Below are 13681 nucleotides of genomic sequence, written 5' to 3' on the forward strand. Positions count from 1 at the left end.
GTTTTTCAAAGGATGAGTAACATGTCATTTATTATAATTTTTAAAATAAGATAGATATCATGTTATTTATTGGATTAGATTTTATTCATATGTGGTGGTTAGAAAGCTATGGTTCAAGTTTTTAAACTTTAAAAACCTATATTTTTAACTTATTTTTACTTGTAAATTCTTAAAAAACAATATAAAAACCCATTAAATATATTCTAATTCAAAAACTCTTTCTAGTCGATTTAAAAATATAAAATTAAATTAAGTAAAAATAACTTCCCCGACTATCAATCTACTTTTTTGACAAGGTAAAAGAATTTAAATCATTTCAATGGAACTTCTCTTCATAAAAACGAACTCATAAATATTAAAATCAATTTTTTTATGGTTAAAATATGTTGGTGAACTTTTTTTTCTCTTCTTTTATTTTTCTATTGTTTTTTTTTTCTCATCTCTCAACACTTCAGCACTAAAACATGAAAAAAAAAAGAATCAAAACATAAAATCTTAAAACTAAGGATAAAATATGTGTAAATTGAGATGCATGAACCAATGTTTTTTTTTTTTTTTGTCTCTTGAACAATATACTTTCTTTCCCTTTCTTGTTTGATTCCTTTTCTTTTAATTTTCTTAATTAATTTATAATTGAATGTTAGAATATTCTCAAACATTTTGCATATGGAAGAGCATATGAAAAAAAAATCTCAATAAATAAAACACTTTCAACATAACAAAAAAACAAATAAAATTTGATGGTTAAAATAAAAGGAAAACAGTGACATCGACAGAGGTAAGGGAACAATATTCCATGAATAAAGTGCCTGTTGTCTTGGTTTATATTGTAATCGTTGTCGTAACTTGTAATGTACGCTTTCTGTTTATGTCCTAAATATAAAACAAATCCAGTTTTTAATGGAGTCGGGTTGCAGTTAATTGTTTTTCTTTCTTTAAAAAAAATAATCAAGCAAGTACATTTATAGAACACGTGGGGTTAAGGAAATGTTTGGAAATACAGTCGGTCTAATTTTTTATTTTTTTTATATTTTTAAATTGTTTTAATATGTAAATTTTAAAAAAATAAAAATACATTACTTTAATATATTTCTAAATATAAAACAATTTAAACCATAACTATCACAATCACCAAATATCCTTCCAAATCTACCCAGGAAACCAATCAAATTATACCATATTTTATTATTTACTCTTATTTAAATTTTTTAAATTTTCACCAAGTGGACACGTGGGCGTGGGTCTCCGCTTGGAAGTCATCGTTTCTTCTCTCTTCTTTAAATTTTAAATTGAAAGGGCAACAAGAAAGAAGCTTCCTTAAGAAACATCCTCTTCCATTAAAGAAGAAGAAGAAGAAGGGGCTTTCATTAGTAAAGTTAGTGTCTTGGTTGAATTCCTGTGTCTACAACAAGAATTAAATTGGTGTCTTTGAGAGAGATCTTAGAACACCATGGCTTCTCAGGAGCACTTGGACAAGATGCAGTTACGACAGAACTATAGAAATCTCTGGCACACTGATTTAATGGGCACCATTAAAGCTGATGCCCCATGTAAGAAATTAGTATTTTTGCAATCTTATTTTGTAAAAAGTTGTGAGCTTTGTGTTAAGTATTTGGGGGTCTGATGCTGATTTTTTGTATTTTTCTAATGCTCAGATTGCTGCTTGGCTTTTTGGTGGTGAGTGCTCCTTGATCTAATTATTTATTTGCTTTGAAATATAGATCTGCTTGTTTTTTCATTTACACTCCTTTAAGTTTCGTAGGGTTTTTGTGGTTTCTTGACTTGGAATAATATGGCATTGATTCTGATTCAGTGCCATTGCTTTTGTTCAAAACTGGGTGATTTTGATCCTTTGGCAGGATAGCTTTATATGCTTTAGTTCTACTGTTTTTTTCCTAGTTGTGATCTTCTTTAAGTCTGCAATTTATATCTTCTTTTTCACTCTTTAGAGTTTTTTCACTGTATTGAAGTATTAAATTTACTCTTATACTCATTCTCCTTTGTTAACTCAAGTTATTATTCCCATTTCCGAGATATTTTCAGATTTTAATAAATCGACATGGATTGCTTGGAATTTGATTGTCCACATCGTATCATTTTAACTGCTTTTGATTGAATGGTGCTTTTGCATGCTCTCGTTAGATGGTGCCTTCCACCCATGTCCAGGAATTGTAGTTTCAAACAATTTAGCTCTGCGAGGCTTTATTTCAATCAATCCAAAAGTTGCTATGCCTTTCACTTTGATTCATACCCACATTCTGTTGTCCTTTTATTGTCGTCTTGGTTTATTTCATGTCCCAGAGATTCTTTTTTCATGGACATATGCATTGATCTATCCATGCTATGAATGCTCTGATATCTTATGCTCCTTTTCCTTTTCTTCTCACGCATCTATATTACATGTCTTTTGTGGCCTATGCTTGCCATATGCTTTACAACGATTCTTAGTGGGAGAATTCTCATCAGGACATGGGAAGGAAGAGGGGAGCAAAAATGTTAGCTGGGTTAGGTGAGAGGGATTTGTTGTCGCGTTGTTAGATAGCACAAGTTCATGAGGTGGGCAGAATTGCAGGTCTTTTTATAGAGTTCTTTCTTAACATGTTTTGGCTCTATACTTTATCAGTTCATTGGATTGTTTGCCTAAAAATATTATGGTCTTTGGCTGTAGCTATGTGAGATGTTATTTTACCATAGAAAAATTTCTTGAAATTCAATAATTAGCATCAAAATAGATTTTCAAGATTGAAATGTCAACAATAACATTTTTTGGTCTGTTCTATTGTGTCCCCTCAAAATTGTTGCATGAAATTCACTTCCTCCCCTGATTGAAGAAAAGCAAATTGATTGTTTCAAAATATTTTATTTAGATATGAAGCTTGAAAAGGTATTCTATTCCAGATTGCTGCTTATGTTTCTTGTAACATATAGGTCTGTGAGGTGATTGAGTACTGTTGAAACTTTGGTTTATTATTATTTTGGATGACAATTTCACCTAATCCAGTGGATATTCGGTGTCACCTGATCAGTCCGGTTGGATTTTATCTGGTTTGATCCAAGTCAGATAAAATCCAACCTAATTTGATCAGATTCGAAGTTGGGGGCTGGTGAGGGCTTCACCCAACCGGGGCCTAGACCCGACCTTACCTAGTTTGTTTACTGTTTTTTTATAAAAAACATATAGTTTTTTTAAAAATTATTTTAAATTTTTAATGTAATGCATGGAATATTATTTTTATGGAGGATTTTAATGATTGTATTTATGGATTTGAAGTTTAAACTATATTTGATGGTTTTATGATTCATGGATTTTATTTGTAAAAAATTGATTTTTTAAAAAAAATGGATTGACTTGGGTGGAGTATCTGCTAGGTGGAAAATTTTCCTCTCGACCTTATCTGATCTGGTTAGAGTCAGAGTTGGGTGATAGATGTTCTGATTCAGAGATGGGTGAGGCAAAATCAGACTCATCAATCCATTGCCACCCCTCAAATTGCACATTCAATTCTGATGTAATTTTTTTACTTGTTTTCGTACTCTTTTAAAATTGCGGTTCTTGATAGCACCTTTTTCATTCATGATATATTTATGAATTGTAATGTTGTCATATTATGCACACATTTTCACCTTTAAATAATTTCTGGATTTTCTTAAATCACAATGCAGCTAATTCTCCTCCATTCTTTTGTAGTGGGCCATGTGTATCATACTTGCTCCGCAAACGAGCACTTTACAATGACATGTCAAGGTAATCGATGCTTTTGATTCTCATACAATGTTTAAGAGAGATTGTTATATTCTTTTTTGAATGATCTGCCATCTTGTTGGTCACAGGTACGTTTGTTGTGCTGGTTACATGCCTTGTAGTGGCAGGTGTGGTGAAAGTCGGTGCCCTGAACTTTGTCTTGCCACAGAGGTAGGGAGTAGTTTGTTTTTAAGAGAGATTGTTATATTCTGTTTATATCAAAATAAGACTTTGACTCGTCTCTAGAAGTTTTATAGCAGAATGCAGTACTGAATGTTACAGGCTATTTTTTTTTTTTTTTTTCTGAACTTAGCTAGCATATGGTGGCATGCTAGATTCATTTCCTCATGACATTTGGGGTGATTTCAGATTAAGATGTACATCAATTGTATAGGTATACCCCAATTTATGGGTATCTTTCATCTAAAGTTCTTTTGTTGATTCCTGATAAACAGAAAAATGTTTATCTTCCTCCATTTAGTTTGGTCAAATTACTGTAGAAGATGCTTCCTCATGGATAGGAACTCTAGATGGTTCCTGACATGCTTTTATACTCACAACAGTGGGACATATTTTATCTTAAAACTGCCAGATATTGTATTGAAATTATCTACAAAGAAAGTGGACCATCAGTTTTAGTTGGTTTTATGGTTTTAAATAGTAACATACGTTATGCCTGCCATTAAAACACATTCCTGTAGTTATTTTATTACTAACCCCAGTTTGTTTTGAATTCCCAGGTATTCCTTTGCTTTGGAAATTCAGTGGCCTCTACTCGCTTTATGTTGCAAGATGAATTCAACATTCAAACTACAAGATGTGATAATTGCATTATTGTATGCTCGTGCTCCTCCCAATCTCTCTCTCAAATAAGCATACATAATATCTTTGCTTATCTGCAATTGTTTAAACATGTTGCCTGTTCCTATTCAGGGTTTTATGTTCTGCCTCCAACAAATTGCATGCATATTTTCTATAGTTGCAATGATTGTTGGAAGTGAAGAAATTCAAGAGGCTTCCCAGTTGCTATCTTGTTTGGCTGATATGGTGTACTGCACGTAAGTATTTACACCCATATCTTAATATTGAATGCGTTCAACCCAATTGGCTTCCAACTTTCTCACTGATTCTGCTGTTTCATTATTTTTCCCTCTGGCCAGGGTTTGTGCTTGTATGCAGGTATGTTGTTGATCCACAAAACACCTCATAAAATACTGGTTTTTTGAATGACGTCAAATCAACTATGCTAACTGGGTAAGTTTTTCAGACACAACACAAGATTGAAATGGACAAAAGAGACGGCATGTTTGGGCCACAACCGGTGATGGCAGTGCCCCCTGTTCAGCAGATGTCACGCATTGATCAGCCAATTCCTCCCTCAGTTGGATACGCACCTCAAACATACGGACAACCCTATGGTTATCCACCACAGCCCCACCAAGGCTACCCCGTAGCAGGTTATCCTCCATCTAATTACCCACCCCCTGCTTATCCACCATCTGGCTATCCAAAGTGATCTTTTCACTGTGATAAATGTTGTCGTGCAATCTCAGACAAACATTTTATTGTGGCTAGTATTGGTTTGGAGGTGATGAAAAGTTGGAACCTCTGAGTTGTGTCTGGGAAACAAATATCTTTTATTATATATTGATTAATATATAATATAACTTTTAATGAATATGAGAATGATTGTTATTCGTGCACCATGTTATAATCATTCTCTATATAACCAAACTCATATTTGTTATTGCTCTTCGTGCACCATGTTTGCACCATCCTAGTTGGAAAATTCCAATCTTTGTTTATCATGTTCCCGCACCAAAAAAGGAAATGAGATATGGAATATGAGAAAATTTAAGTACGTACGTACCAAAGCCTTCCAAGACGTGTGAGAAAATTTCAATATTTTGATTCGTAGCAGAAAATTAATAAGATATATAAGATATATATCTTATTAATTTCAATATATACATTTTCCACCATGATTAATTAAATGTTAAAGTAATTGTCCAAAACTTTTTGTTCATATGGGAATAAAAAATCTTTTAATCTATACCAAACTTTAAGGTTAATTTGTGTGAATGGAAAACACCATCTATAAGACTTTTTATTGAGTTTGAGGAGAGCCTGCGGTTTCATTTGATCTTGTTCGATTAATTTGAGAGAAAAAAAGTGAGTTATCAATTTGTATATATGACATTTTGAGAGAAAGTGGAGAAATTGGTTGATATTTGATCTTCTCTTCTCAATTTGTAAATATATTGTATTTAAACACAAAATTCATATTACTTTTTTTCTATTTTTCTTGTTCAAATAAAGTAATACTACCGAACACGTTCTTTTGAGATTTTTCTCTTCCTCTAAGCTCACACCAGGTATTAATAAATGAGGTAAATAGTTTCAAGGGCAAATGTTCACCCCCTTCACCCTCCTACTAAATATACCCTCCTCCTAAATATGCTCTTATTAAAACAATTTGAATATATATAAAAAAATTGAATTTTCAAAAATATTTTTAAAATGAAAAATCAAAAGAACTTTTTTTTTTATTAATTTTCAAAAAAGAAAAGAGGTATTTTAGGTTTATAAATATGTTTTGAGTTGTCTCCTCTGTAATCTTAACATCTCATTTCCATTTAAACTTCATTTTTAAATCATATAAACGAAGGTGGTTGTAGGCTCGTAATTCAAGTTTGTTTCTTTTTGTGTTTTTAAAGTATTTAAAAAAAATTAAAAAATTCTTATATTTTATTTATTTTAAAATATTTTTTATGTTTTTAAATTATTTTAATATATTAATGTTAAAAATAAATTAAAAAATTATTATTTTAATATATTTTTAAATAAAAAATACTTTAAAAAATAACAACAATCCCAATATAAAAAAAACTATTCACATGGATTTGTAAACGTCATGAATGGTTGTCACACGTCTCTTTAGTCACTTGAAACAAAATTTTAGTAACTTAGGATTCAACTAATCAATAATATTCCATCATTAATTAATATAAAACTAATTTCCCAACAGTTTTTAATTAATTCTTAGTAACTTCTGATTCAACTAATTAATCAACAATATATACTCCATCACTGATTAATTTAAAACTAATTATTCAACAATCATTAACTAATTCTTAGAAACTTCGATTGGATGTCTGGTTATTTAAAAATCTATTGGAACCTGGAGAAACTAGCGAGCTAAATATGTAATAATTTGCCACTATCTGAGGTTAAAACTTTCTTTTATAATTAAAAAATTCATAATAGTATTGGTATTTGATGTTGTATCGATCGGCAAGAAAATATATACAAGTGCTTTAAAAATTCTCTCTCTTATCTTTATGAGGAGATCCACTATGAATTGCACAAGGAATAAGAACTCCCTCCTGCTGCTCTTGAACATTACAAGTTATGTCATAAATCTGCAGTTATTTATCTCAACACTTGGACAGTAAAAGTCCCAAAAACAATCGTTAGAAATTAACCAATGCACACAATTCTTCCAAGACTTTTAGCTTGGAAGGCTCCTTGGAGCTTTTGAGAGGGTTTCTCAAATGGCCTCTTTAAAATTAAAGAGGACAAGAAAGAAAGAAACAAAGGTAAAGAGAGACAAAAGGAAAGAAAAGAAGAAAGCAACTGCTCACCAGAAATATCCTAGGAAAAGAAAAATGCTGAAAAGGATCCTTAAAACATGGTTTGAAAAGGTTCCTTAAGGCACACATAATCATTTTCATGCTTCTATATGTTCTATTAGGGATTGGATAAGATCAAGATATATATATATATATATATATATATATATATATATATATATATATATATATATATGGTGTGCTTAAACGCACACTTACTTGGTTGGTCTGTGAAGGTGACTCTAAACTTTCCTTTCAAGAAATGTAAAGCGAAAGACAGTAAGATACAGTGATAATTGATGCCCATATCAGCTAGTCCTAATTACAGTGGCTCGATCTTTGAAACTTAAAGAGTCCAAATCCAATGCAAATTGCAGTGAACAACAAAAATAATATTAACGTCTAGTTCTACCCTCTATTTTGTCTACTTGTAGCAGAAATCAATAATGCAGCATCCAAGACTTGTTTTTTATGGTTGAAAAACCTAGCTGATACGCAAAAAAGAAACCAAAACATGAGAACAAACATTTCCACATCCACGCATAATAATACCCTTGATATGTACAGAATGTCATGAATTACCTGCCCAATAAACCAAGATTGATAGAAAGAAGACATCACATTACCACAACTCCACAAGAAAAAAAATTAAAAGAGAACGCCAACCTCTACGGCCAGTTAACCTAGCTAGTGGTGGAAGTCTGCACTTGAAATGTGTGGTCAGGATACACATCTCAATCGGAATACAAATTAAAAGCAGTTGTTAATTAGAGACCATACATATTATAAGAAGGAAGTAAATGAAAACATATGGAGGAAAGCATGGGACTGCCATTATTGAAGCTCGTCAACCCATAGATAGGGAAATTAACAAAATCTATATGTACAGAAAACCTAATCCTAACACCTGGATTTTCTCTCTGTTTTTTGTTTTTTTTATACCCAACCACTTTTGTATATTTACAAACCAGACTCACCTCAACCCCCCAAAAAAACAGAGGCAAAACAGAAAGGGAAAAAATAAATCTCTGTTCCTTATCTTTTCTTCTTAAAATAAAATCTACTACAAGCCAGGGATTTGTGAATACTCCCCATAAAAATCAGTAATAGCAGAAGCAGCCCATAGCCTTTCATTGAAACTCTCTTGCATATCATCGGGAATAACGTGTGTCCTACAAAGTGGACAAGTTATCTGATCATACCCCATCCAACGGTCCAAACAGCATTTGTGGAATATATGGCGACAGTTTGCAAGCCGTCTGATCTCGTCGGACTCTTCAAACTCGTACAGACAAACAGCACAGCTATCAGCAGAAGGATCAACAAGCTCCGAAAACTTGACAACAGGAAGGATCTCGCGTATCAGAAGGGCAGAAACAGAGTGACTGTGAAAGTCAGGGACACGAAATGGGGGGGTATTTTCAGTTGAAGAAGAGGAAGAAATGCCCGGTTCAAGAAAGTCAGGGAGACCTATGCAGTGAAAGAGAGTGTTTATCAGTTTTCTAATGAAACCCAGGAAAGAAAGTGTGTGGAGGAGGAGTTTTGGGAGAACTATTTCTGAATAGCCTACAGGAAAACCCATGCTGCTCTACTTGTGCTTCTTCTTATGTCACAGAGAGAGAGAGAGAGAGAGAGAGAGAGAGAGAGTTTGTGTTAGATAAAGAGAGATGTGGAGGGAGAGGAGTTTGCTGGGTTTTATAGGAGTTCTTGTGTGACTTTAGATTTTACCAAATAAGAAATTATTTCACTTGTGTCTTATCCTCGGGTCTTTTTAAAGGGAGGTAAGGTTAGAGTGTTTGGTGCAATGTAAAAGGGAAATGTCAGGATAGCTACCCGTGTTTGTCGCCAATGCTCTTTCGTTGTTAACCTCGCACGCCTCTCTTTTGGGATTTATCCATATGTGCAAGCCATGAACATTGCATAATTAGAAGGGGCATTAGCTACAGACACTTTTCTGTCAACGAGAGGGAAAATATCAACTATAATCCACGATATTGCTTGAGTTTTAATGTAGCATTCAAGATCTTCCACCACAGTTTTTTTTTTTTGAAAAAAATAAGAGCAAATATTAAACTCAGAAGATTTCCTCCATAAACCTTGATGAAAGAAAACTCCAATATACGTGACATTAAGTTTACAATTTATCAATTGACGTATTAATTTGCTATATATACGTATATAGCTAGTTATTTTAAACAGTCAAGTATATGAAACCTAGTTATTCTAGTTTGGTACACTATATATTATTATGTCACATGGAATGGTTTTGATTTGGGAGTATTAAGTTAATTAATGACCGTATGGAATTTAGGGTAATTAATCTAGTTATATACAAGGATATGCATGACGTGGTGATTAGGATCATTTATATATATATATATACTCCCACGATGATTGTCATCATAATCCAAAAACGCACTAAGAAACTTGTAATTTGAATAAATAAGCATTTCACCAACAAATTTAGGACCCACATTTGAAATTGTTGGGAAGTAATGGCTAATTAATGGCTCTATCCAATGTCTAAACATGAACCTTCGTTGACAATTACATTTCACCTTGATAAGATTAACTAATTCAACTCTTGGATAGATTAGGGGGGACGAAAATTCATCAGGAATCTTCAATAATCAAGTAATGGGCCAAAACGGGAGGAGTGAGGCACACATTGATGAAATGTCCTAGACATGAAGTGGGCAATGGCTCCACCAATCGCCCACAAAACAAACTAGATATGCATTAAAGGAACACCAAATCAAATGGAAATATCAAGTAGTCATGGCGCCTTGTGGGGGTCATATTTGGTGCCCTAAACGCATCATGGTGTCATTGTCCCCTTCATGGATGATGGGTTCACCACTATTAACACTAGATGGCCTTGTTTGGACTGATTTGACACAAATTTTTGATATATTCATCCCTCTTCTCCACTGTTATTTAGATTAAGAGTAGGGTTGATATTACTGTTCAACTGTATTTATTTTAAAAAATTAAATTTTTTTTATTTTCAAATTAATTTTGTGTATTTTTCAATCGTTTTGATGTGTTAATGTTAAAAATAAATTTTAAAAAATAAAAAAATATTATTCTAATACATTTCCAAGCAAAAATCATTTAATTTAAAAATCAACTTTTACCACACTGTAAACATGCTCTAAATCTCTTTCAAAACATTACTCCATTTAACCACTTACTAGAGTATGTTTAACTTTGTGGTAATGGTTGTTTTTCAAAGTGTTTTTTGCTTGGAAATGCATCAAAATAATATTTTTTATTTTTAAAATATATTTTTGATATTAGAAAATCAAAACAATCTAAAAGATTTTAAAAACATTAATTTCAAATAAAAAATAATAATTTTTAATAAAAATATCTTTTAACACGAAACAAATAAAACATCTTGAAAGTAGTATATTTGACATTCAAATAAGATATTAACGGCCTCCATGTTAACCACATATTAATGAGTGGAGAATAATTTCATCTTGGATAGAAAAGTTGAATCCTAGCTAGCTAGCTAGAGCTTTTATTGTCATCACTAAAAGTAAAACAACCATCTAGATGATGGTCCAATGATAAGAGTTTGAGATCAAGAGATTTGCTTTCTCTGTGGTCTCAGGTTCGAGTTCTATGGTTGTTTATATGATAACCACTGGAAGCTTACATGGTCATTAACTTCAGGGCCCGTGGAATTAGTCGAGGTGCGCGCAAGCTGGCCCGGACACCTGCGTTAAACTAAAAAAAATAAAAAAATAAAACCATAATTTCAATGCATTGTGGATCGACTTTTAAGCGTATAGATAACCTCCTTCTTTTTCAGCAGAACCCCTTATTTAATGAGATTTCGCCGTAATTAATGGCTTGCATTTATAGGGAAAACTTTTCAAAGGGCACCTGTCCCTCAGCCGGATTTGATATTTTTATTTGAAATATTCAAGTTTGAATTTCAGAAAAAAAAAAAAGATGGATTTCAAAACACTCTCTCTCTGATATATATATATATATATTATGTAATTCAAAATCTTCTACATCAATTGGTGAACCAAAAGTAAAGATGGACTAATTAATTAATTAAAACATCGCATCAATGATTACAAGGAAGTTAGTATATATGATTACCTTAAGTTGCACCAGTAATTAATATAATTAGATAGTTGTGGGCTCACAATCAGGAAAATAAAACCACCCGAGAACCGTATGAGTTGTCTCTTAATAAATGATGGTAAGAACTCTAGGCACTCCATGTGGTAATGAATCTCCATGGCTTTGCCCCCCCTTTTTTTTATTTTTTATAATTGGCAGCGACGGATTCCATGCCCTGAGATTTCAGTCTTGAATCTCTTTCCAAACCACAGCCCCCGTTTTTTATATATAAATTTTAGCTAAGATGAATTAATGGACCGCTCTATCTGTACATAAATTAATGCAACGTACAATGAACAGCCACTACTCAACAGATCAGTACTGCCATACCCATTTTCACATGAGTGATTTTCAACTGCAAAGCAAGGAAGGGATTGAGACTCGAGAGGAGGTGATCGGAGCGAGGGAGGTGGCGGAGAGCGTTGGACTGTGGAAGAGAGATCCGGCCAGCTAGCCAAGCAAGATGGGTTAATTAAGGGATGGCCATTTGTGGGTAGCTAGCTAGGCGCTCCTGCCCACCATGCACTCTAGCCAAATTAAGTTGGCTCTGACACATGTCCAATACAGCCACGACACTTGTGGACCCACCCAATAAAACCATCCCATTTACACCACCTCACCCACCTCCCAGACCATTTGGAAAGGGAGCTATAACTTGTCACCACCACCTTTGTCTCATCTCTTGTTTTATATTCACGCCGTGGAGTCCCAGTCTGAATCACACTTGTTTTTCTCTTGTTTGTTTATGTGCGATCATAGACATGCTGTCTAGCCCACATCATGCACACTGTATAACTAAAATCTTTTATTAACGTTTCTGTTCAGTTTACTAATTACTCAGTACCCATTAATTAATCAGATACCATATGATTATCAGAAAATAATCCTACACATATTTAATGAGAAAAAATGACCGCTAGTCGTCCAGCATGATGGTATTCTTTCTCTTTTTTTCAAATAGGAGAGGAAAATGGGTTGAAGTTGACTGGTGCTATAGAAATGGCTGTCTATTAGATGCCATCAAGCATCGATCACCCACTTTGCAGAAAGCGAACAGCAAGTTCATGTTCTTAACTCTCTAGGGTAATACTCTACCTTTATTAATAGAAAGCATGATTTGTACGCAATTATTTCCAAGTCTTAATCAGAGATTGCGCCCTGCATTAAGGCGTAAGAATCACGGCTAGCTGCAGTCCTCAAGCATAGCTAAAGATCAAATTCCATGCAGCTTAGCCTGTTAGAAACTGTCATTGCCAGCTAAAAAACAATGGCGTCGAGAGTTCTAATTAAGTAACATATACAGAATCAGAATGTTAATTAACAACTTAATTGTATTGTAAAGCTGATGTTGGATGGTCATATGGGCCATGCTTAAATTGACCCGCGAGAGCATAAACTGATCATTCGTTGATATTGACTGACGAGCACATGCTCTTTGTCCTCTCTGTCTTTTTCCTTCGTTTTAGGAAATTGAATAAATAACCGTTGTTTAAATACGGTGCGCATATCTCACTGTTCAAATCATGCCTGTCCTACAATGTCTTCCTAAACTAACTTCTCGTTCGTAAGAAAAAATATTGCCCTAAATTAATTTTGAATTGACATTATATATATATATATACACACACACAATAAAGTGCATTAGTTTCTTGATATAGGACAAGCTAATTTAGAAAACTAATTATATAGAAAACCAAGAATCTAATAATCATAAAATTAATTCTAAATCCCTATATAAAAAATAAAAATAAAATCATAAGTGAAGAATTTAAATATTATGTGTCTAACTTGTTTAAAAACTTTAAGAACACTTAACTATAAATTATTTTAGTAAAAATATCAACGAATTGATCCCCAAATTTTGATATCAGACAACTCTATAATATTTTTTTTATCCAACTTTTTTTTAGTGAAGAACTTATTTTCTTTTACATGTTTCATACAATCATATTGAATTAGATTATAGATAATATCACATGTTATCTTATCATCATAATATAACCGAATCAATTTGCTATAGATTCAAATGCCTCTATGTATGATCTTATATGTTTAAGTGTAATATCTTGCCACTAGTCTTGCTTTAAAACATTTAATTATACAACCAACCTTGTAACTTATCAAGTAAATCCATTGGCTTTCAATTGGTTTATTTCCTAATAAG

General features: G+C 32.8%; 2 protein-coding genes across 2 annotated transcripts; one reads left to right on the plus strand and one right to left on the minus strand.

Moving 5' to 3' along the window:
- The first annotated feature begins 1296 nt into the window (after positions 1-1296).
- On the plus strand, positions 1297-5445 carry LOC133700590 (uncharacterized). The gene is made up of 8 exons (XM_062124159.1): positions 1297-1550; positions 1656-1677; positions 3689-3745; positions 3832-3913; positions 4483-4578; positions 4676-4800; positions 4903-4921; positions 5010-5445. The coding sequence occupies exons 1-8, from the start codon at positions 1451-1453 to the stop codon at positions 5256-5258; spliced, it is 750 nt and encodes a 249-aa protein (XP_061980143.1). The 5' UTR covers positions 1297-1450; the 3' UTR covers positions 5259-5445.
- Positions 5446-8185: 2740 nt separating this feature from the next.
- On the minus strand, positions 8186-9056 carry LOC133701142 (brassinosteroid-responsive RING protein 1-like). Its single transcript, XM_062124963.1, has one exon. The coding sequence runs from the start codon at positions 8954-8956 to the stop codon at positions 8438-8440; it is 519 nt and encodes a 172-aa protein (XP_061980947.1). The 5' UTR covers positions 8957-9056; the 3' UTR covers positions 8186-8437.
- Between the last annotated feature and the right edge of the window lie 4625 nt (positions 9057-13681).

Source organism: Populus nigra, chromosome 8 (assembly GCF_951802175.1).
Source record: "Populus nigra chromosome 8, ddPopNigr1.1, whole genome shotgun sequence".
Taxonomy (NCBI): Eukaryota; Viridiplantae; Streptophyta; class Magnoliopsida; order Malpighiales; family Salicaceae; genus Populus; species Populus nigra.

Excerpts from the sequence above, each read along its gene's own strand:
- LOC133700590 (XM_062124159.1), top strand. The coding sequence starts at position 1,451 with ATGGCTTCTCAGGAGCACTTGGACAAGATGCAGTTACGACAGAACTAT. Across the intron at positions 3,746-3,831 it reads CTTTACAATGACATGTCAAG|GTACGTTTGTTGTGCTGGTT; the intron begins GTAATCGATGCT and ends TGTTGGTCACAG. Across the intron at positions 3,914-4,482 it reads AACTTTGTCTTGCCACAGAG|GTATTCCTTTGCTTTGGAAA; the intron begins GTAGGGAGTAGT and ends TTGAATTCCCAG.
- LOC133701142 (XM_062124963.1), bottom strand. The coding sequence starts at position 8,956 with ATGGGTTTTCCTGTAGGCTATTCAGAAATAGTTCTCCCAAAACTCCTC.